We start from the raw sequence: 22,500 nt of genomic DNA on the forward strand, positions 1-22,500 counted from the left end.
TATTTATTGAGACGCAATGAAAGTTGAACAACATAGCTATGGACAATTATCACAGTCTAGGCTAAATCAGTTAGCAATAGGTCGTCAATAATGGCCCGAACAGAAGGGGTTTGATATAATTATAACAGTAGATTTAATGTGATTGGTTTAAAATATTGGAGGAGAGTCACCGCAAATCCATTTGGTTCTCCCTTATTGGTCCACAGCTGTAGTGCCACGCCTCTTGTCACGGAATCCATGTGTTAGACTGAATATAAAGGCTTTGACTGGGATGTGCTGCTGTTACACTGCAGCGCCACCTATGGGTCAAAAGTAGAAAAGCCACCACCGCTCTTTACCTGATGCAGAAATGAAAACGTCCCATTTTTAAGTTCAGAGTTTTGATCTTTTGTGTCAAAGACAAAACTCTGATTTTAAACTCAAAGTGATTTCAATGAGTTTAACTTTGTGTTAAACTAAATCAATTTGTGACGTGAATCCAGGAACTTTAAGATCATAAACAAACATCTACACAGAATGTGGTTCTACACACATGGAGACAGACTGAGGGACAAAGGTGGACAATAATAAAGACAAACTTAAACACACTGTATGTGACTCTTTATAGAGGGTTTATATATTCTGCTTGTGTTGTGTCATTTCAATAAACACATTCTTCATGTGAATAAACACAATCGGGGCAGGAAGGTTGCTGGTTTGAATCCGGTTCAGATGGGTCTTCCTGTGTGGAGTCTGCATGTTCTCCACGTGTTTTCTCCAGGTGCTCCGGCTTCATCTCACAAACACATGCAGATTAGGGGTTGTGTAGATTGGAGACTACACACAAGCTGCTGCTGTTTCAGCCTCTGGATCATCAGGACACAGCTCAGCCTCCGTCCACACACACTGTCCTCTTCACACTCAGATCCACTAAGACTCCTCCCACCTGTTGAGAGAAGAAGACATCAGTGTCCCAGAGACTCACTTCATCAGCTGTGAGTCAGTAATGCAGCTCATCCAGTAGAAAGAGCAGCAGGGACTTCAGTCCTGTTCAGAGGTGGAGCAGCTTCCTCTCTGCTTCATGTTCACGTGTTGGAATGAACACGCTAAGAGCTCAGTGTGTGTCCTCTGCATGTCAAAGTGCAGAGTGGACACCTGAGAGGTGGATTTACTGCTGTAACAGGTGAAGACATGTTTCACTGTGTGTTGATGAACATCTGCTTCTGACAAACTGGGACCAGATGAGACAGATGGACCTCAGCAGAGGTTCTGCTCTGTAGAAAGAGCTCCTGGTTACCATGGTGATGAGGAGAGGCTTCAGTCCCACTGATCTCAGAGCTGTGACAAAGATCCACCTGATCAGTTCTTCACTGATGAAGTGAGAGGACAAACTGTCTCAGATCAGATGAAGACGTCTCTGTCCCTCGTGTGAGGCTGTCAGCTGTGGTCCAGCTTGTGTAAGTTACAGCGCCCCCTGGTGGCATCTGGTAAAAATATATTACGTGACCACGACATAATAACATGTGAACGAGATAAATAACTCGAAGCCACGAGTTCTGAATCTGTTGTTTACTAACAAGACGAGTGGAAGACAAGAAGACACACACTGTCTCACTGACTCTGAAGACACACACTGTCTCTGAGGACACACACTGTCTCACTATCTCTGAGGACACACTGTCTCTGAGGACACACACTGTCTCAATGTCTCTGAGGACACACACTGTCTTACTGACTCTGAAGACACACACTGTCTCTGAGGACACACACTGTCTCACTATCTCTGAGGACACACACTGTCTCACTGTCTCTGAGGACACACACTGTCTCCCTGTCTCTGAGGACACACACATGGACCTGTCTCCAGGAAGCTGACTGAGGTCATCTGGTGTTTTGGGGACAGGATGAGTCTGGAGACATTGAGATGTTCTGGCTGAGTTAGAGATCAACTGAACCAACCAGACGTTGATTTAAACTTCCCTTATCCGTCCCTTTAAGGAGAGTGTGCACCACACAACAGTGTAGAGTCACTGTGGTCAGTGGGCGGAGCTTCTATACGGGTTGATCTCCAACTTAACCTGGAGCAGGTTAGCCGTTCATCAGAAGTTACCATGGTGATTTACCTCGTTAAGAAGTGGACGAGCTTCGTAGGACTGAAAAAACTAAACCTGAAGTTAACCTGATAACCACAAATCCTGCTTGGTAGCACAGACCCTGGATCTGTGATACTGACTGTGTTTAGTAAAATACTGATGAAAGCAGCGTGGACTGACTCATCTACTGACCTCAGAGTCTCCAGTCGACAGGTTGGACTGTGCTTTAGATCAAGCAGCTCCTTCACTGCTGAGTCCTGCAGGTTGTTGTGGCTCAGATCCAGTTCTCTCAGATGAGAGGCGTCTGACCTCAGAGCTGAAGCCAGAGAAGAACAGCTGATCTCTGTCAGTCTGCAGTGATGCAACCTGGATAAAGAATAAAACTTTTAATTAAACTGAGTTCATGCGTGAAAATAACAGACACATATTCATGTCACACAGACTCATAACATGAAAGATAAATATGAAATCAGACATGTTGGACTAAAAACGAGTCCTGATTCAGTAAAATAGATTATTTGGACCCGGTCTCTGTCCTGCAGATCAGTTTAGGAAATCCAGAACTAAACTCAGTGTTTTAACAAGTAGATGAATATTTAAAATGTCACAGATTAATTATTGAATGGATTCAAGTTATGTATGAAGATGAATTATGTTAAATTAGAATTAAATGAGATAAATTGTGTATAAATGCTGTTCATAGATGTGAAATCTACAAAAGTCAGTCAGTGAACTGACCCCAGAGTCTCCAGTCGACAGGTTGGACTCTGTAGAAAACCACACAGCTCCTTCACTCCTGAGTCCAGCAGGTTGTCGTTTCCACTCAGACTTAATTCTCTCAGATGAGAGGGGTTTGACCTCAGAGCTGAAGCCAGAGAAGACCAGCTGATCTCTGACAATCTGCAGCACTTCAACCTGGATAAAGAAATATGAATATTAGAATGTGTCCTCCTGTTGTTGTGGATCGTCATCATGTCAACACAGACTCTCAACATGCTGCTGACCTCAGTCCAGTCTGTGACCTGAAGATCAATATCAGATCAGACATGTTGGACCATTGTTTCATTCATCAGCTTCTTCTCTGTGTGTTGGTCACTGAGCAGGTTTGTGTAATTAAACACTGTTTAAAGTAGGGACGGCTCCTGATGTCACCTCCTGTTTGTTTCTATACTTATCAACTGTCCAACGTGTTTCAATAAGAATGTGTCTTATTTTGAAAACCTGAGGAGGACGAGTGCTCGGCCTCAGTCCACATGTTATTTACTGACACTTTCTCAGTGATCAGGAGCAGGTGAGTGCAGGTGAATGGAGTTGATGAGGTGGACGTGACTGACAGGCTGGGTGAGGGACAGATGACTGAGGGACAGTGAGCAGAGCAGAACTGAGACAAGTCAAATAAATAATGACCCAATAAGAAAGAAAGTCTGAAAAGTGAAGAAGGATTTAAGGACCTCAGAGTCTCCAGTCGACAGTTTGGACTCTCCAGTCCAGAACAGAGCAGCTTCACTACTGAATCCTGCAGCTTGTTTCCACTCAGATCCAGTTCTCTCAGATGTGAGGGGTCTGACTTCAGAGCTGAGACCACGACTTCACAGTGAGTCACTGAGAGGAAATGACCACCGAGTCTGTAATTAAAGAAAATATCAAATCTGTGAGAATTAAATCAGAAAACACAACATTCATACAAAACGTGATCATGTGACCCTCACCCTGGTAAATCCCCTCTTTGTTAAAAACTCCTCAAGAGAATCCTTTCAGATTTGGTTCAAGCTTCATTCAGACTAACAGAGGAACTCATTAGATTCAGGTCAAGGGTCAAAGGTTACTGAACATGTTAATGGCCTCTTGAACATGATATCTCAAGTCTGTCTTTAGGGGATTTCTTCACATTTTGACTCAAAGAGAGAAACTGATTAGATTTCAGTGGTCAAAGGTCACAGTGACCTCATGTTATTGTGAGGTCAACATGTCAGGAACCTGGAGGGACGGACACTGCACTGGTTGGTGGTGGAGGACAAACGCAGGGTGGGAACTCTAGTTTGACCAGAAAGAAGAAGAAACTATATTTCCTGCTTCTTCAGTTTAAAGGAACCGTCAGTGATTCAGTGATCGTCTCCTCACTCTGTGCTGTTTGATCATGTATATATATATATATATATATATATATATATATATATATATATATATTTATATGTTTGATCATATATACTGTATATATACAGTATATATATATACATATATATATATACAGTATACAGTAATCTCCATTGCAGCCCACATGGTCGTATGTCCTCAAACTCCAGCACAGTGATCACATTGGATTTCACTCTACATCTGATTTAGTTGTTCTCATATGTACATGACACACACACACACACACACACACACACACACACACACACACACACACACACACACACACACACACACACACACACTAACACTGATTGAACATGTTATTGATCATGTCTGAACTCACAGAGCCTTCCTGCAGTTCCTCACAGCTGGGATCAGTCTCCATCGACCCAGGTCTGATGTGTTGAACTTCTCCAGGTCCAACTCATCCAGAACCTCCTCTGACATCTGCAGCATGTAGGCCAGAGCTGAGCAGTGGATATCAGAGAGTTTCTTCTCTGATCTGTTCTCTGACGTCAGGAACTGTTTCATCTTCTGATGAACTGAGTGGTCGTTCATCTCAGTCAGACAGTGGAAGATGTTGATGCTTCTGTCAGGAGACATCTTATCACTCTTCATCTCCTTCAGGTTGTTGATGACTCTCTGGATGGTCTTTGGATTGTTCTCTGTCCGACCCAGCAGGCCTCCTAAGACTCTCTGGTTGGACTCCAGACTGAGGCCGTGAAGGAAGCGAACAAACAGGTCCAGATGACCATTTGTACTGGAGAGGGATTTATTCATGGTTCTCTTCAGGAGGTGATCCAGGGAGAAGGTCCTTTGTGAGTTCTTACATGTTCCCAAGAAGTTGATGAGTTCTTCTGTGTTCCTCTCGGTGTAACAGTGGAACATGTAGACTGCAGCCAGGAACTCCTGAACGCTCAGATGAACAAAGCAGTAGACTGATTTCTGGAAGATCACACACTCTCTTCTGAAGATCTCAGTACAAACTCCTGAGTACACCGAGGCCTCTGTGACATTAAGACCACACTGCTCCAGGTCTTCTTGGTAGAACATGATGTTTCCTTCCTCCAGATGTTTAAGTGCCAGCCTCCCCAGCTTCAGGAGAACGTCCCTGTCAGCCTCCGTCAGGTGCTGTGGAGTCGTCTCATGTCCCTCACTGTACTTGTTGTTCTTCCTCTTTGTCTGAACCAGCAGGAAGTGTGAGTACAGGTCAGTCAGGGTCTTGGGCAGCTCTCCTCTCTGGTCTGTGGTCAACATGTGCTCCAGAACTGTAGCACTGATCCAGCAGAAGACTGGGATTTGACACATGATGTGGAGGCTCCTGGACGTCTTGATGTGTGAGATGATTCTGCTGCACAGCTCTTCATCACTGAATCTCCTCTTGAAGTACTCCTCCTTCTGGGCGTCAGTGAAGCCTCGTACTTCTGTGACCCTGTCGACACATGCAGGAGGGATCTGATTGGCCGCGGCAGGTCTGGAGGTTATCCAGACGAGAGCCGAGGGAAGCAGATTCCCCCGGATGAGGTTTGTCAGCAGCACGTTGACTGATGACCTCTGTGTGACCTCAGACACAAGCTCCCTGTGGTTGAAGTCCAGAGAAGGTCTGCTTTCATCCAGGCCGTCAAAGATGAACAAAGGTTTACAGACAGCGAGCGTCTCTGCCGTGAGCTTCTGTAACGCTGGATGGAAAACACGGAGCAGCGTGAGGAGACTGTGCTGCTGGTCCTTCACCAGGTTCAGCTCCCTGAACGAAAGCACAGTCAGCAGACCCACATCCTGGTTCTCTAAACCCTCTGCCCAGTCCAGACTGAACTTCTGCACCGAGAAGGTTTTTCCAACGCCAGCGACGCCGTTGGTCAGGACGACTCTGATGCGTCTCTGCTGGTCAGTGGAGGCTTTAAAGATGTCGTGGCACCTGATGGGAGTGTCGTGGAGGATCTTCTTCTTGGAAGCCGTCTCAAGCTGCCTCACCTCATGTTGAGTATTAACCTCTTCACTCTGTCCCTCTGTGATGTAGAGCTCAGTGTAGATCCTGTTGAGGAGGGTTCTACTTCCTGTTGCATCACTTCCTTCAGTCACATGTTCACATCTCCTCCTCAGACTGAGCTGATGTTCATCTAAAACCTCCTGCAGACCACGATCTGCTGAAAGACAAGAAACAATGTCAGAGACAGAGAATCTGAGAATCTGCTGATTGTTTTCATCTGATACAGAAAAACTACAGAAGATAAAAGCTTTTTAACTTTGTGCTTTTCTAACGATGTTAAATGTTGATGCTGTATGAAGGAACAAAATAAAACCACATGTGCTGTTGTCAGAAGTGAAGACATCAGCAGACACATGTACAGTGCTGCTCTGACCGGCTGTCTGACCTCCAGCTCCTGTTCTGGATCTTTGTCCACACTGGGGACAGGAGGAGTCTCCTGAAGAACCAGACTGGTCCCAGTATGAGGTGATGCACTGTCTGCAGAACCAGTGTCCACAGCTGGTGGAGACTGGATCCTTCAGGACGTCCTGACAGGAAGCACAGCAGGACGACTGCTCCTCCTCAGAAACATGACTCCTCTTCCTCTCCCTGTGAAGACATGTCCCGATAACTCACATGTCACAGTCACAGGTTGTCATTACTTCTGTCAAGGAGGTTTTGTTTTCACCCAGTATGTTTGTGTGTTGGTTGGTTCGTTAGTGGGATTATAAAAAACAACAGATTACCAGTAAACTTGGTGGAAGGTTGTGGTCTGTGATCCAGATTGGGGGGGGGGGGTCCTCTTTCACAGACATGTTCAGAGGACTGATGTTTACCAGTGTGTGGAGTTTGGTGCAGATCCAAATCAAAATGAGTCTCTAGTGGATTTCAAAGTGGTTTCATAAGGAGCGTGTTGGTTCTTGGTGGAGGTCTGAGCTCTTTGAGTGATTCTGAGAGATTAGTCACCAACTTCAATGAAGCTGTGTCCTAATGCAGGGGCCACACTAGAGGAAACTAGATCCTCTTCAGAGCAGGTAACAGTAGAAACAGTCTCTTACTCTGTGTGTGAGGGTCCAGGTTCATTACTGAAGTCTGGAGGACGTTCTTTGGACCGGTCACTCTTCAGAGACAGACAGCTGGACCCTGGAGACTCTGCTCTCAGTCTGTGGTCCTGACCTCTGCAAACACAAACATGTTTTTATTCAGAACACATCATTCACTGGTTCATTCTCTGAGGATTCAGTTTGGAGCTTCACATTTTTGTAGCAGGTCTCTTACTTTGTGTGTGAGGGTCCAACTTGCTCTGAAGTGTCCTCGTCCATGTTGCACCGGGCCGGCTGCGGCTCAGTTGTGGTTCAGGCCGCGCTGTTCTTCTAGATATTCAAGGTCTGGTCTATTTCCTTCTGGTTCTGCGCTCAGTTTACAGCAGAACTCAGTGAAATGATCTTTACACCAGTTTCAATCTTTATCTGTTGAGCACTTCCTGTAGCCTACCCATTTCAAAATAAAAGCACTCCAGCATTTCTGTCGACTGAATCAATTCATTTATTTTGAAATGTGTGTGTGTGTGTGTGTGTGTGTGTGTGTGTGTGTCTGTGTGTGTGTGTTTGTGTGTATCTGGCTCAGAGCTTTACTGGGATCCACAGTGAAGACTCTCCACTGGTTGGTGACCACTGCTGTAGCGTATGATTGTGAAAACACGTTGTGTTATTAAACACTTGATGAACAGATGAAGATAAAAAGTGAAACTGTGAGTTAACTCTGTTAATTAGTCCTTTGAAGTCTCTTTGATCCAGACCTGCTGTTCACATCTGTCTCTGGGATCCGATCACATGACGTCTGTCACCAGGTGTGAACTGACAAACTTAGAGTCATGTGATCAGCAGACGGATGTTAACAGCAGGTGTGAGAGTGAGACAGTAACACTTTCAGAAAGTTGTGTTCACACTCACCTGCTCACTTTCCTTCCTTCTGCTTGTCCAGGTGAAAATGGAGTCTGACTGCTCCCTGTTCTCAGGCTCCTCCTCCTCCCTGTTCTCAGGCTCCTCCTCCCTGTGGAACCAGTTCACTCTAGAAACCAGTTCAAAATCCAGTTCAGATTCATACCCATGAAGATGAACTGGTTCACAGGTCATGTTTTATTGTCATGTTATGATGTAGATAACAAACTTAGGATCATGTATTTAGTTACTAATGGACGGTGTGGGATCATGAATCCAGATCTTTCACACTGAGTCCTGACTGGGAGCGTCTCCTGGGACTGAGCCGTACAATGTGATTCATCATGATGTTTAAATGAGCCTCAGAAACTCTGGAGTCAAACACGTCCAGTCACAGTGTTGGTTTATAGATCTAGAGAAATACAGCTGCATTGTGATGCATCATTTGACCGTTATGTATTTCAATAACTGCTGAGATTTGCATCCCCTTCTTTTCTCTGACTAGACGAGTGTTCGATGTGTAAAATGATCCAAGTAGAAACAGTAACAGTGTTTGACCACCAGGTGTCAGCAAAGAGCCAGAGAACCTGGCTGCAGACAAACTGGTTTTCCCATCAAGTCTAAACTGGATTAACTGGAATTCCACCAGAGGAACTACTTTCCCATCCATACAGACCTACAGACACACACATACAGACACACAATCAGTCATAAAGATACAAAGAGAGAGGGGGGGGCCTTGAGTGGAGAATGTGTATATGTATATTTATATATATATATATATATATATAAATATGTGATTTACCCTCGACACCCGACATTGAACGGAGCAAACAGCGGATAAGTTCTTGAAGATGGATGACATTAAACACAACTTGCTACTGGATCAACATTATTATTATATATGATATATTATTATATATTATATCATTAGCGCTGCCCGGCGCGTCCGGTGTGAAGACGGCGTTATCGTCGTGGATGAAGTTCAAAAGGTGATGATCACACACAGAGGAAACTTCTGTTGGCATGGAGACGAGCTAACAACACAGAGAGGAGGTCTGTGACGAGGAAAGAGACGGAGGGGGGGGAGAGAGAGAGGGACTGAGGGAGAGAGGGAGAGAGAGAGAGAGAGGGACTGAGGGAGAGAGGGGGAGAGAGGGAGAGAGAGAGAGAGGGACTGAGGGAGAGAGGGAGAGAGAGAGGGACTGAGGGAGAGAGGGAGAGAGAGAGGGACTGAGGGAGAGAGGGAGAGAGAGAGAGAGAGAGAGAGAGAGAGAGAGAGAGAGAGAGAGACACAGAGACAGAGGGACTGAGGGAGAGAGGGAGAGAGAGAGAGGGACTGAGGGAGAGAGAGAGAGAGAGAGAGAGAGAGAGAGAGAGAGAGAGAGAGAGAGAGACAGACAGACAGACAGACAGACAGACAGACAGACAGACAGACAGACAGACAGACAGAGACAGAGACAGAGACAGAGACAGAGACAGAGACAGAGACAGAGACAGAGACAGAGGGACTGAGGGAGAGAGGGAGAGAGAGACAGAGACAGAGACAGAGGGACTGAGGGAGAGAGAGAGAGGGACTGAGGGAGAGAGGGAGAGACAGGGAGAGAGACAGAGGGACTGAGGAGAGAGAGAGAGAGAGAGAGAGAGAGAGAGAGAGAGAGAGAGAGAGAGAGAGAGAGAGAGAGAGATTGAGACAGAGGGACTGAGGGATAGAGAGAGAGAGAGAGAGAGGAGGGAGAGGGAGAGAGAGAGAGAAGGAGGGACTGAGGGAGAGAGAGAGAGAGAGAGAGAGGAGCAGATGGTAAAGAGCAGGAAGTGTCGCTCTCAGAAAGAGAGAGAAATGAGAGAGAGAGAAAGAGGAAGAAGCAGTAACGGACCAGTGTGTGTGTGTGTGTGTGTGTGTCCTACCCTTCTGTGTGTGTGTGTGTGTGTGTGTGTGTGTGTGTGTGTGTGTGTGTGTGTACCTCTGCAGCTCGATGCTCCTCACACCTCAGCCAGTGAGTCACAATGAATAATATTAATGTTGCTGAACACTCACCAGCCTCAGACTTCACGTCTGCTCCTCGTGGTTAGAACGAGTCTGAACACTTTCACTTTCACTGGAGGCTCCTCCTCCACTCTGCAGTTACTGGAAATCACATGACTCTGTGTGTGTGTGTGTGTGTGTGTGTGTGTGTGTGTATGTGTGTGGGTTTGTGTGTGTGTGTGTGTGTGTGTGTGTGTTAGCAGCAGCAGCAGGAAAACAATTTGACAGAGTGTAGAAGGACGAGCGAATGGCCCACACACTTACTCTCTGTCCTGTACATCTGGGGTTTGGCAGTGTGTGTCTCTGTGTGTGTCTCTGTGTGTGTGTGTGGGGGGGGGGGGGCATCAGGTCTCAGTGATCTCTGCGTTGTCAGTCTCTTATTCCGTCATAATAAAAACCTTAATTTGAAAGAAATTGGTTGGACTCTGGTTGTGTGTCTCTGTGTGTGTGTGTGTGTCCTACCCTTCTGTGTGTGTGTGTGTATGTGTGTGTGTATGTGTGTGTGTCTTGGGTGAAACAGCAGACACGCTGCTGGGAAACATTAGAGACATAAAGATGAACTCTGTTAGCGTTGGGCAGAAGGACGACAGGGAACTTGTAGCAGCAGTGGCTTCTGGGTAATGTGACCCTGAGTTGACCCTCTCGCTTGTGCTCTTATTTCTGCTCAGCTCTGTGATGTCATCACACTGGAACTGAACTTCTTGTACATTTATATAAACGTTTTATTTTATTTTTTTATTCAACACATTGTGTTTGTATGAATTCAAATCACTAAAAACCTGAGGCGACAAGTTGTTGGTTTATAGTGACAGTTGTTGTGTTTGTGTCGGGAGCAGCGTGTCGCACACAGACACACACAGACACACACAGAGGGGGGGTGAGTTCTGGGGCTCACACGTCTTTGTCTCGTTCAAACTGGCCAACAAAGTTTTAAAAGGTCAGAAAAGTTTTCTCTGTTAATTGGTTATGATAAGAAATAACAGAACGTGATGATTTCTGCAGATCGTGTTAATCACTGAGGCTGAATTCAGACTGTTGCTATGACAACACAGATTTAACATCTCAGCCGCTCGTCGTTTCACCACAAACTAATACAAGTAATAAACTTTGACATTTCTATATAAATACCAACTTCATTTTTCACTGTTGAAAGTTTTGTGTTGCATGTTTGCGTTAATGTTTGGAGCAGAATAAAGTTTTAAATAGAAATGTACCTTCAAACTTCCAGTTGATGAAACAGATTAAAACTAATGATTTAATAAAACACTTTAAATCATGTACTTTGCTCTGAAAGACAAAGTTTAAAAACTAATGACGTTTAGTGCAACTTTAATTTAATGCAAAGTCTACACATCAGTGATCAGAATCAGAATCAGAATTATTTTTATTGCCACGTATATTTGAATATATTGGAATTTGCCATGGTGTGGTTGGTGCACTGTACATAAAAACAAAACAACAATATACACAGTAAGAAATATAGAAATAACACAGTGTGGTGTTAATATTTAAATCAGGTTTACTTTTGTGTTAAGAAGTCTGATATCATTTAATTGTGTTATCTTTAATGAATTTGTTATTTAGAAGTTTCCTTTGGTTTGAATGAATTTAGAACATCTGACAGGAAACATTCCTCCTGTGAAGCATCTGTAATATTGTGTAGTTGTAAAACATAAAGAATATCCCCCAGTGGAGAAGGGACGGGGGGGGGGGGGGGGGGTCGTACATTTAGTTTGGACAAGAATATCATATAACAGCTGGGTGGTGTTGTGTAGATCTTCTCTCCAGTCAGTGATGGTATTTTGTGCGACACACACCAGACACCATCAATGTGATTTAGGTCTGGGCTTTGACTGGTCCATTTTAAGACATGAACATGCTTTGATCTAAACCATTCCATTGTAGCTCTGGCTGTATGTTTATGTTCATTGTCCTGCTGGAAGATGAACCTCCGCCCCCCCAGTCTCAAGTCTTTTGCAGACTGCATCAGATTCCCTGTACCTGCTGAAGAGAAGCATCCCCACAGCATGATGCTACCACCACCATGTTTCACTGTTGGGATGGTGTGCTCAGGGTCATGGGCAGTGTTGGGTTTCCACCACACATAGCGTTTTGCATTGAGGCCAAAGAGTTTAATTTTGGTCTCATCTGACCAGAAAACCTTCTTCCACATGTTAACTGTGTCTCCCACATGGCTTGTGGCAAACTCCAAATGGGATTTATCATGGTTCCCTTTGAACAACGTCTTCTTCTTGCCACTCTTCCATAAAGGCCAGATTTGTGGAGTACACGACTAATAGTTGTCCTGTGGACAGATTCTCCCACCTCAGCTGTGGATCTCTGCAGCTCCTCCAGAGTTACCATGGGCCTCCTGGTGGCTCCTCTGAATAATGTTCTCCTTGTCCAGCTTGTCAGTTTGGGTGGACGGCCTTGTCTTGGTAGGTGCAACATTCTTTCCATTTTCTGATGATGGATTTTATGGTGCTCCGTGAGATGTTCAAAGCTCTGGATATTTATTTAAAACCTAACTCTGCTTCATACTTCTCCACAACTGTATCCCTGACCTGTTTGGTGAGCTCCTTGGTCTTCATGATGCTATTTGTTCAGTAATGATCTCCAACAAACTCTGAGTCCCTCACAGAACAGGTGTATTTATACTGAGATTAAATATAGACGTGTGGACCCTATGTACTAATTATGTGACTTGCAAATATGACTTGTGAAGGCAATTGGTCGCACCAGATCTGTGTTAGGTTAGGTTAGGTTAGGTTAGGTTAGTTTATTGGTCTCCACCAGGGAGAAATTTGTCGTGAAGACAGGGAACATGTTGCATACATAAAAACACATACAGTACAAAAAGAACATCAAGTTAAAAGTCTGGTGGAGTAAACAGACCACTGGACAATCCTGCACATGCAGCAAGCCGACGTGAACGCATTCACATGCTTCCACACCGCTACTCTAACTGTAATCATAAATATACATTCATATCAGCATCACATAACCTCAAGCATACATTAATCCGTTCACTCACATACAGTATGTCCATAGTTTGACTCATAATACATTCATTTCCATATACACATAGCCTATGTTCGTATACATATACAGAAACATTGCAATCATTTCCTGCTGTTGAGAAGTTTGGTTGATACAGGCACAAAGGAATGTTTGTATCGATTGTGCCTGCACAAGGGAAGCCTATATCTCCTTCCAGAGTTCAGGAGAGTATATTCACTATTCAGCACATGAGAACTATCTGTTAAAATGGCATTTGCCTGTCTGATCGTCTCCTGCTCAAAAAGGTCCTGTGGATTTAGGGGGGGTGTTATTCCCATAATCTTGCCAGCAGTTTTGACAAGGCTTGAGATTTCAGCTCTAGATTTAACAGATAGGTTACCAAACCAGCTGGTGATACCATAGCGGAGTATTGACTCAATTGCTGCTCTATAAAAAATTAGCATAATATTTTTGCAAACTCCAAATACTCTGAGACTACGTAGGAAATGGAGACGTTGGTGAATTTTGGCACAAACATTGGCCACCTGTGTGCCCCATCTCAAATCACTGTCAACATGGACACCAAGGTACCTGAATGTTTTGACCTGCACAATGTCCTGGCCATGGACAGCCACAGGGCTCTGGTCTCCCATTGATCTAGGATCCAACAACATCTCAACAGTTTTAGTTGTATTAATGAGCAGCGAGTGGGCATCACACCAGTTGACAAACTTGTCAACCGCAAGTTGATGAACACTCAAATTAGTATGTTTGGTGAGCAGGCTAAGTATGACAGTGTCATCAGAAAATTTTACTGTGAATTGATTTGGCTCAGAACTGACACAGTCGTTGGTATACAACGTGTACAGAAAAGGTGAACTAACACACCCCTGGGGGGCACCAGTGCTGCATACAGCCAGATCAGACAAAGCTGAGTTAAACTTAACCTTCTGTGGCCTATTCGATAAAAAAGAATAGTACCACCGAATTAAGAAAGGATTGACATTTAGCTGAACTAATTTCTTCAAAAGAATGTGTGGTTGAATGAGATTAAAAGCGGAACTAAAATCAACAAAAAGAAGTCTAGCATATCCAGCTGGATTTTCTAGGTGCTTCAGAACAAGATGCATTACAGTCGCTATGGCATCACTTGTGCTGCGGTTTTTGGTGTAGGCAAATTGATATTTATCAAGCGCTGGTTGCACAGCTGTTCGAAGCTTCTCTATCATGATCTTCTCTAATGATTTAAAAACATTTGAGGTGATGGCCACCGGCCGGTAATCATTGTCCTCCTGGGGACTGATCTTTTTAGGTATGGGTAGTATAATAGATTTTTTCCATAGTCTTGGCACTGTATAAGTGTCCATGGAAAACTGGAATAGTTTCACCCAGACCGGGGACAGTTCCTCGGCAAAAGATTTCAAAATAAAAGCTGACAGGCCGTCTGGACCTGTTGACTTTTTAATCTGAATAGTTTTAAAAGTTTTAATGACTGTTTCCAGATCAATTACAATCCTATCCACATTTAAATCACAAATCACAGATTCTAAAACATCGGCACAATCTGCACTGTTATCAACATTAAAACGCATATAAAAATTGTTCAGTTCATTTGCCCTGGTCATTTCGTTATGAGCAAACAGAGGTTTCTTTTTCGCGTCCATGTTCGTCATATGTCTAATTGAGTCCCAAAGTTTCTTAGTATTGCATTCCGCCAAGTTTTGCTCTGCCCGTTCTTTATGTTGATGGCGCGCTGCTGTTATCTTCAGATTTAGGTCCTTTTGGGCCGCTCGGACCGCCGCTTTATCCCCCAACTTGAAAGCGCCTTTTTTCCTTTTAATACAGTCCATAATGTCAGGGGTAAAATAAGATTTATTGTTGGGATACCGTTTAATTGTCTTCGTGGGTATGACAGACTCAATGCAAAAATTGATGTAATCAGTAGTTGCTTCTGTAGCACTGTCTATGTCCGTATCCTTGAGAAAGATATCCCAATCCGTACAAAGGAAGCATCCCTTCAGCTCCTCCAATTTATCATTAGTCCATACCTTCACCGTCTGAGTAACCGGTTTGGTAGATTTAAAAACAGACCGATATGTGGGAAGCAGCTGAATTACGTTATGGTCTGAGTTTTTAAGTGGAGGTCTGGCTCTGGCAGTATATGCATCTTTAATATTCCCATAACATTTGTCCAGTATATTATTATTCCTGGTGCTGCACTTCACATATTGGTCAAATCCTGGCAGCGTTTTATTTAAGCTGCAATGATTGAAATCCCCAAGTATCATCATTGGGGCATCAGGCTTGCTTTCTAGATGACGGTGAACACAGTCTGCGATTAGATTTGCTGCCCTGCCCGCATTACCGCTGGGTGAGACATAGACAACGCACACAAACAAATTGGTAAATTCCCGGGGGAGATAGTGTGGCCGCAAGGTGACACACAAAAGCTCTAAATCGGGGGTGCATATTCTGTCCCTCACTGCAAGGTTTCGGCACCATCTGTCATTGATGTAGATACACACGCCCCCTCCGCGGAGTTTACCTGAGTTTGCGTCTCTGTCCAAACGTACATGGGAAAACCCCTCAATCTGAATAAAATTGTCCGGAACATCCTTACCGAACCAAGTCTCCGTAAAAACCATAATGCCCGACTCCCGATATTCATAGCAGGCTCCCACCTGTTGACGCAGATCTTCCATTTTATTTTTAAGGGAGCGGGGATTGCATAGGAGCATTGGCGGTAGCGGTAGCTTGGTGGCTGATTGTATGCGCCGTCTAATGCCGCCTCTCCTGCCACGCTTCCAAGCCCTGCTTCGCCGATACTTTCCCTCCTGGTGTCGGCACAGTCCGCCAGGGACATCCTGCAGAAGACCAGGCGATGGTAGTGCGCCGCTCTCCCGCAGTCCCAGCAGCTCTAAACAGCTGTATGTCCTCAGGCCGCTGTTATTGATAGGATCCTCCGCCATGCATTGGGTGACGGGTCCGGCCAGGATCATCCACGCCAACACCAGTGCCTTAATTCCTCGCCAATTCACTCCACGTACACGCATCATACAGCTCAAAGCATGAGCTGTCATCTCCAATAAATCTGCGCATTTAATCCACCGAAGCCAGACATTAAACGGGGACATGACAAACAAACAAAGGACATGCAACAGGAGCCCTTCTCCATGTCGCCAGCAGAGCAGCGCCATCTTAGGGGTTTCACAGTAAAGGGGTGAATACATATGCACTCAACACTTTTCAGATTGTTATTTGTACATAATTTTTGAAATCCATGTAATATTTCCCCCCACTTCCAAATGATGGACTATTTTGTGTTGGTCCATTTCATAAAATCACAATGAAATAAATTATAATCTGTGGTTATGCCGTGACAAAATGTAGAAAAGTCCAAGGGGGGTGAATACTCACTCTCTCCACAGCAGCACCATGGATGGTCAGTGGGGGGGGCTCAGTGTGGCTGACATTCTGCATGAGGTTGTTGTCTCTGCACCAGGTGGTCAAAAGGTTGACCTCCTCCCTGTAGTGGGTCTCATTGTTCTTGGTGATGAGATCCACCAGAGTTGTGTCTTCACCATGTGATTGGAGCTGTAGGTTGGTGTGTAGTTGTGAGTCAGCAGGGTGGAGAGCAGGGGACTGAGCACACAGCCTTGTGGGGAGTGTGTGAGTGTGATGCTGCTCGAGGTGTTGTTGCCGACTCGGACTGCTTGTGGCCTCTCACTGAGGAAGTCCAGAATCCCATTGCAGAGGGAGGTGTTGAGCCCCAGCTGGTCTACTTTACAGATGAGTTGTTGTGAGATTATTGTGTTAAACGCTGAGCTAAAGTCTATGAAAAGCATTCTCACGTGTGAGTCTGCTTCTTCCAGGTGGGTGGGGGCTGGGTGGAGAGCAGAGCAGATGGCGTCCTCTGTGGAACGTTTGGCCGGGTATGCGAACTGAAAGGGTCCAGGGTGGGGGGGGGGACTAGCCGTTCAAAGCATTTCCTAACGATGGGGGTCAGTGCCACAGGGCGATAGTCGTTGCAGCAGGATGGAGCCGGTTTCTTTGGCACAGGTATGATGATGGAGGTCTTGAGATGTGATGGAACAGCAGCTTGACTCAGAGAAGTGTTGAAGATATCCGTGAAGATGTCCTGAAGCTCCTCTGTCCCTCAGTACACCGCCTGGAATGTTGTCTGGGCCTGTTGCTTTCCGGGGGTTGATGGTGGAGAGTGCCCTCTTCACACTTTCAACAGACAGGCACAGAGCCTGGTTGTAGGGGGGGGCAGGAGTTTCCTGTGGGCTTGTGTTATTTGTTGCTTCGAATCGTGCAAGGAAGCTGTTGAGGTGGTTGAGCAGAGAGATGTAGATGATGCAGGCTTGTGATCTGTTATGGTCTGGATGCCACAGGCTGTGTGTGTCTCTGCTTGAAGTGGCTGATGATCTTTTGATATAATTATAACAGTAGATTTAATGTGATTGGTTTCAAATATTGGAGGAGAGTCACCGCAAATCCATTTGGTTCTCCCTTATTGGTCCACAGCTGTGGTCCCCCGCCTCTTGTCACTGAATCCAGGAAGTGACAAGAAGCCGTTCTCCGTCACGCTACTACCCTTCGCTGCCGGTTGCTAGACAACCCTCCCTCTCCTGATAGTTCCATGTTGTTTCATAAACTAGCCTTGAGTAGAAAATATGATGTGTTTTGCTCCCTCGGATGCACTGGCTGTTCCACAACAAAGTCACTCTGACTCTTGAGACATCTGCTCGAAACTCTACGTGATGTTGAATCTGAAGTCTGAGGGAATTACGCCTTAATATGTAAAAGTTAGAAATGAACAATTAAAGTACAGTATATTGTATGTCACAAATTCACAGTCTTCAACACAGGCGGCAGCTCAGTCGTATATGATCCATTATATTGTCCAAGGATCGTACGTTAGCCACGATGATGGATGGTATGGCTGGGTGAGTTGGGCTAGCTGCTAGCCTAGCTCGGATACCTCCGCGCTTGCCCCTCTTCTGCTTCCTCGCACACCGTTTCCGACGTCTCTTTATCGGGGCTGTAGTCCCAGTCGGGTCCGGTGTAATCACGGGCTGGCGAAGTACTCCGAGCTCCTTGATGGTTGTCTCTGTTGTAGAATCCAACCCGTTGTTAATCTTGCTCTTGCAGATATCTAACAGAGCCTGTTGACTGTACTTGTAATCCGACGCAGACAGACGAGACGAACACGACAAACTTTCGGACAAACATTTATTAAGTTAACAAAACACAGTGTTTTCGGAAGCGTGAGTGGTCCCTGCGTCTACACGCGCCGCCATTGGATCAACTTAGAGACTGGTGTCAGTCCAGAGAAGACATGGCGTCACAGTCACATGTTCCACTGACACACGTGTGTTGAAGATCATCACAAAGTCACATGATGACCTCTCCACACAGTGAGAACTGGAGCCTGTCAGGAACTGACTCTGTCAAACATTTCTGATCCTGAAGTCACAAAGAACTGAGACAGGCTTGAACAGGAAGTGACATCATCATGTTGAGACAAGTGTCTCCACAAAATAACACAAACTGTTCAACACAACAGGCCCAACATGTCCTCTGTCTTCAGGACATCATCTCTCAGACACTTTCTGTCCCTTGTCTCTGCTGGGAACCTCCCATCATCAATTATTTCCCAGCATGCAGCTGTTCCCAGAGGCTGCTACAGTCTCCCCCTGGTGGTTGTTCTGAGGTGGTGGTCGAGAACACACAACAAGAATCTTCATCTACGTTTGTATAAAACGTCCTCGGTCAGTTTTCTATTAAATATGGTAAAATGTTTATGAAACAGTTTCCTCAGAGACTTAAAGATGCTCTGCTCTTCATCGACTCTTCTTCATACTGTAAATGTCTCATACACTTTTCTTCTGCTTGTTTCCATTATGTCAAACTGGTGATTGTGTTCTTTTACCTGCACCAAGGACGAGATGTTTCCACCTGTTTGTTTGAAGAGGAAAGAAACGCTGAGTCATGATTCCAGTGAAGTCGGTGGAAGGATGTTTATTGAGCATTAAAGCAGAGACAAGTAGAAACAGAACTTTTCTCTCTGAGATGTTTTTCTTCTCGTTACATCTGGTTTGTCACAGAGGAAATGATCCATGTGTTTGACTCATAGACTGAATATAAAGGCTTTGACTGGGATGTGCTGCTGTTATACTGCAGCGCCACCTGTGGGTCAAAAGTAGAAAAGCCACCACCGCTCTGCACCTGATGCAGAAATGAAAACGTCCCATTTTTAAGTCCAGAGTATTGATCTTTTGTGTCAAAGACAAAACTCTGATTTTAAACTCAAAGTGATTTCAATGTGTTTAACTTTGTGTTGAACTAAATCAATTTGTGACGTGAATCCAGGAACTTAAAGATCATAAACAAACAACTACACAGAATTTGGTTCTACACACATGGAGACAGACTGAGGGACAAAGGTGGACAATAATAAAGACAAACTTAAACACACTGTATGTGACTCTTTATAGAGGGTTTATATATTCTGCTTGTGTTGTGTCATTTCAATAAACACATTCTTCATGTGAATAAACACAATCGGGGCAGGAAGGTTGCTGGTTTGAATCCGGTTCAGATGGGTCTTCCTGTGTGGAGTCTGCATGTTCTCCACGTGTTTTCTCCAGGTGCTCCGGCTTCATCTCACAAACACATGCAGATTAGGGGTTGTGTAGATTGGAGACTACACACAAGCTGCTGCTGCTTCAGCCTCTGGATCCTCAGGACACAGCTCAGCCTCCGTCCACACACACTGTCCTCTTCACACTCAGCTCCACTAAAACAACACACAAGACCGGGGGGTCTTGTGTGTTGTCTCCAACCTGTTAGGGTTAGGGTTATCTATCTGAGGTGATCTCCCCTCCAACCTGTTGAGAGAAGAAGACATCAGTGTTCCAGAGACTCACTTCATCAGCTGAGAGTCAGTGATGCAGCTCATCCAGTAGAAAGAGCAGCAGGGACTTCAGTCCTGTTCAGAGGTGGAGCAGCTTCCTCTCTGCTTCATGTTCACGTGTTGGAATGAACACGCTAAGAGCTCAGTGTGTGTCCTCTGCATGTCAAAGTGCAGAGTGGACACCTGAGAGGTGGATTTACTGCTGTTACAGGTGAAGACATGTTTCACTGTGTGTTGATGAACATCTGCTTCTGACAAACTGGGACCAGATGAGACAGATGGACCTCAGCAGAGGTTCTGCTCTGTATAAAGAGCTCCTGGTTACCATGGTGATGAGGAGAGGCTTCAGTCCCACTGATCTCAGAGCTGTGACAAAGATCCACCTGATCAGTTCTTCACTGATGAAGTGAGAGGACAAACTGTCTCAGATCAGATGAAGACGTCTCTGTCCCTCGTGTGAGGCTGTCAGCTGTGGTCCAGCTTGTGTAAGTTACAGCGCCCCCTGGTGGCATCTGGTAAAAATATATTACGTGACCACGACATAATAACGTGTGAATGAGATAAATAACTCGAGGCCACGAGATCTGAATCTGTTGTTTACTACCAAGACGAGTGGAAGACAAGAAGACACACTGTCTCACTGTCTCTGAGGACACACACTGTCTCACTGACTCTGAGGACACACACTGTCTCTGAGGACACACACTGTCTCACTGTCTCTGAGGAAACACACTGTCCCTGAGGACAAAACGTGTCTGACTGACTCTGAGGACACACACTGTCTCACTGACTCTTAGGACACACACGGTCTCACTGACTCTGAGGACACACACTGTCTCACTGTCTCTGAGGACACACACATGGACCTGTCTCCAGGAAGCTGACTGAGGTCATCTGGTGTTTTGGGGACAGGATGAGTCTGGAGACATTGAGATGTTCTGGGTGAGTTAGAGATCAACTGAACCAACCAGACGTTGATTTAAACTTCCCTTATCCGTCCCTTTAAGGAGAGTGTGCACCACACAACAGCGTAGAGTCACTGTGGTCAGTGGGTGGAGCTTCTATACGGGTTGATCTCCAACTTAACCTGGAGCAGGTTAGCCGTTCATCAGAAGTTACCATGGTGATTCACCTCGTTAAGAAGTGGACGAGCTTCGTAGGACGGAAAAAACTAAACTTGAAGTTCACCTGATGACCACAAATCCTGCTTGGTAGCACAGACCCTGGATCTGTGATACTGACTGTGTTTAGTAAAATACTGATGAAAGCAGCGTGGACTGACTCCACCCATCTACTGACCTCAGAGTCTCCAGTCGACAGGTTGGACTCTGCTGTAGATCAAGCAGCTCCTTCACAGCTGAGTCCTGCAGGTTGTTGTTACTCAGATCCAGTTCTCTCAGATGAGAGGGGTTTGACCTCAGAGCTGAAGCCAGAGAAGAACAGCTGATCTCTGTCAGTCTGCAGCGATCCAACCTGGATAAAGAATAAAACTTAACTGTAAATTAAACTGAGTTCATCTGTGAAAATAACAGACACATATTAATGTCAGCACAGACTCATAACATGGAAGATAAATATGAAATCAGACATGTTGGACTAAAAACGAGTTCTGATTCAGTACAAATAGATTATTTGGACCCGGTCTCTGTCCTGCAGATCAGTTTAGGAAATCCAGAACTAAACTCAGTGTTTTAACAAGTAGCTGAATATTTAAAATGTCACAGATTAATTAATGAATGATTTCAACTAATGTATGAAGAGGAATTATGTTAAATTAGAAATAAATGAGATAAATTGTGTATAAATGCTGTTTATAGATATGAGATCTACAGAAGTCAGTCAGTGAACTGACCTCAGAGTCTCCAGTCGACAGGTTGGACTCTGTAGAAAATCACACAGCTCCTTCACTCCTGAGTCCTGCAGGACGTTCCAGCTCAGATCCAGTTCTCTCAGATGAGAGGGGTTTGACCTCAGAGCTGAAGCCAGAGAAGAACACCTGATCTCTGTCAGACTGCATCTCTCCAAACTGGATAAAGAAATATGAATATTAGAATGTGTCCTCCTGTTGTTGTGGATCGTCATCATGTCAACACAGACTCTCAACATGCTGCTGACCTCAGTCCAGTCTGTGACCTGAAGATAAATATCAGATCAGACATGTTGGACCATTGTTTCATTCATCAGCTTCTTCTCTGTGTGTCGGTCACTGAGCAGGTTTGTGTAATTAAACACTGTTTAAAGTAGGGACGGCTCCTGATGTCACTTCCTGTTTGTTTCTATACTTATCAACTGTCCAACGTGTTTCAATAAGAATGTGTCTTATTTTGAAGACCTGAGGAGGACGAGTGCTCGGCCTCAGTCCACATGTTATTTACTGACACTTTCTCAGTGATCAGGAGCAGGTGAGTGCAGGTGAATGGAGTTGATGAGGTGGACGTGAC

General features: G+C 45.0%; 1 protein-coding gene and 1 long non-coding RNA gene across 2 annotated transcripts in view; one reads left to right on the plus strand and one right to left on the minus strand.

Moving 5' to 3' along the window:
• Positions 1 to 22,500, plus strand: part of LOC133004538 (nucleolar protein 4-like) — a 107,467-nt gene that overhangs the window by 892 nt on the left and 84,075 nt on the right. Inside the window, exons 3-4 of the mRNA XM_061074003.1 lie at positions 2,846 to 2,881; positions 7,057 to 7,066. Of these exons, the coding sequence (XP_060929986.1) occupies positions 2,846 to 2,881; positions 7,057 to 7,066 (46 nt within the window). The remainder of the gene's footprint in view (positions 1 to 2,845; positions 2,882 to 7,056; positions 7,067 to 22,500) is intronic.
• Positions 19,619 to 21,509, minus strand: LOC133005367 (uncharacterized). The gene is made up of 2 exons (XR_009678368.1): positions 21,359 to 21,509; positions 19,619 to 20,033 (listed from the first exon to the last, which is right to left on the minus strand). It is a non-coding gene; the product is annotated as an uncharacterized LOC133005367 (long non-coding RNA).

Source organism: Limanda limanda, chromosome 7 (genome assembly GCF_963576545.1).
Source record: "Limanda limanda chromosome 7, fLimLim1.1, whole genome shotgun sequence".
Taxonomy (NCBI): Eukaryota; Metazoa; Chordata; class Actinopteri; order Pleuronectiformes; family Pleuronectidae; genus Limanda; species Limanda limanda.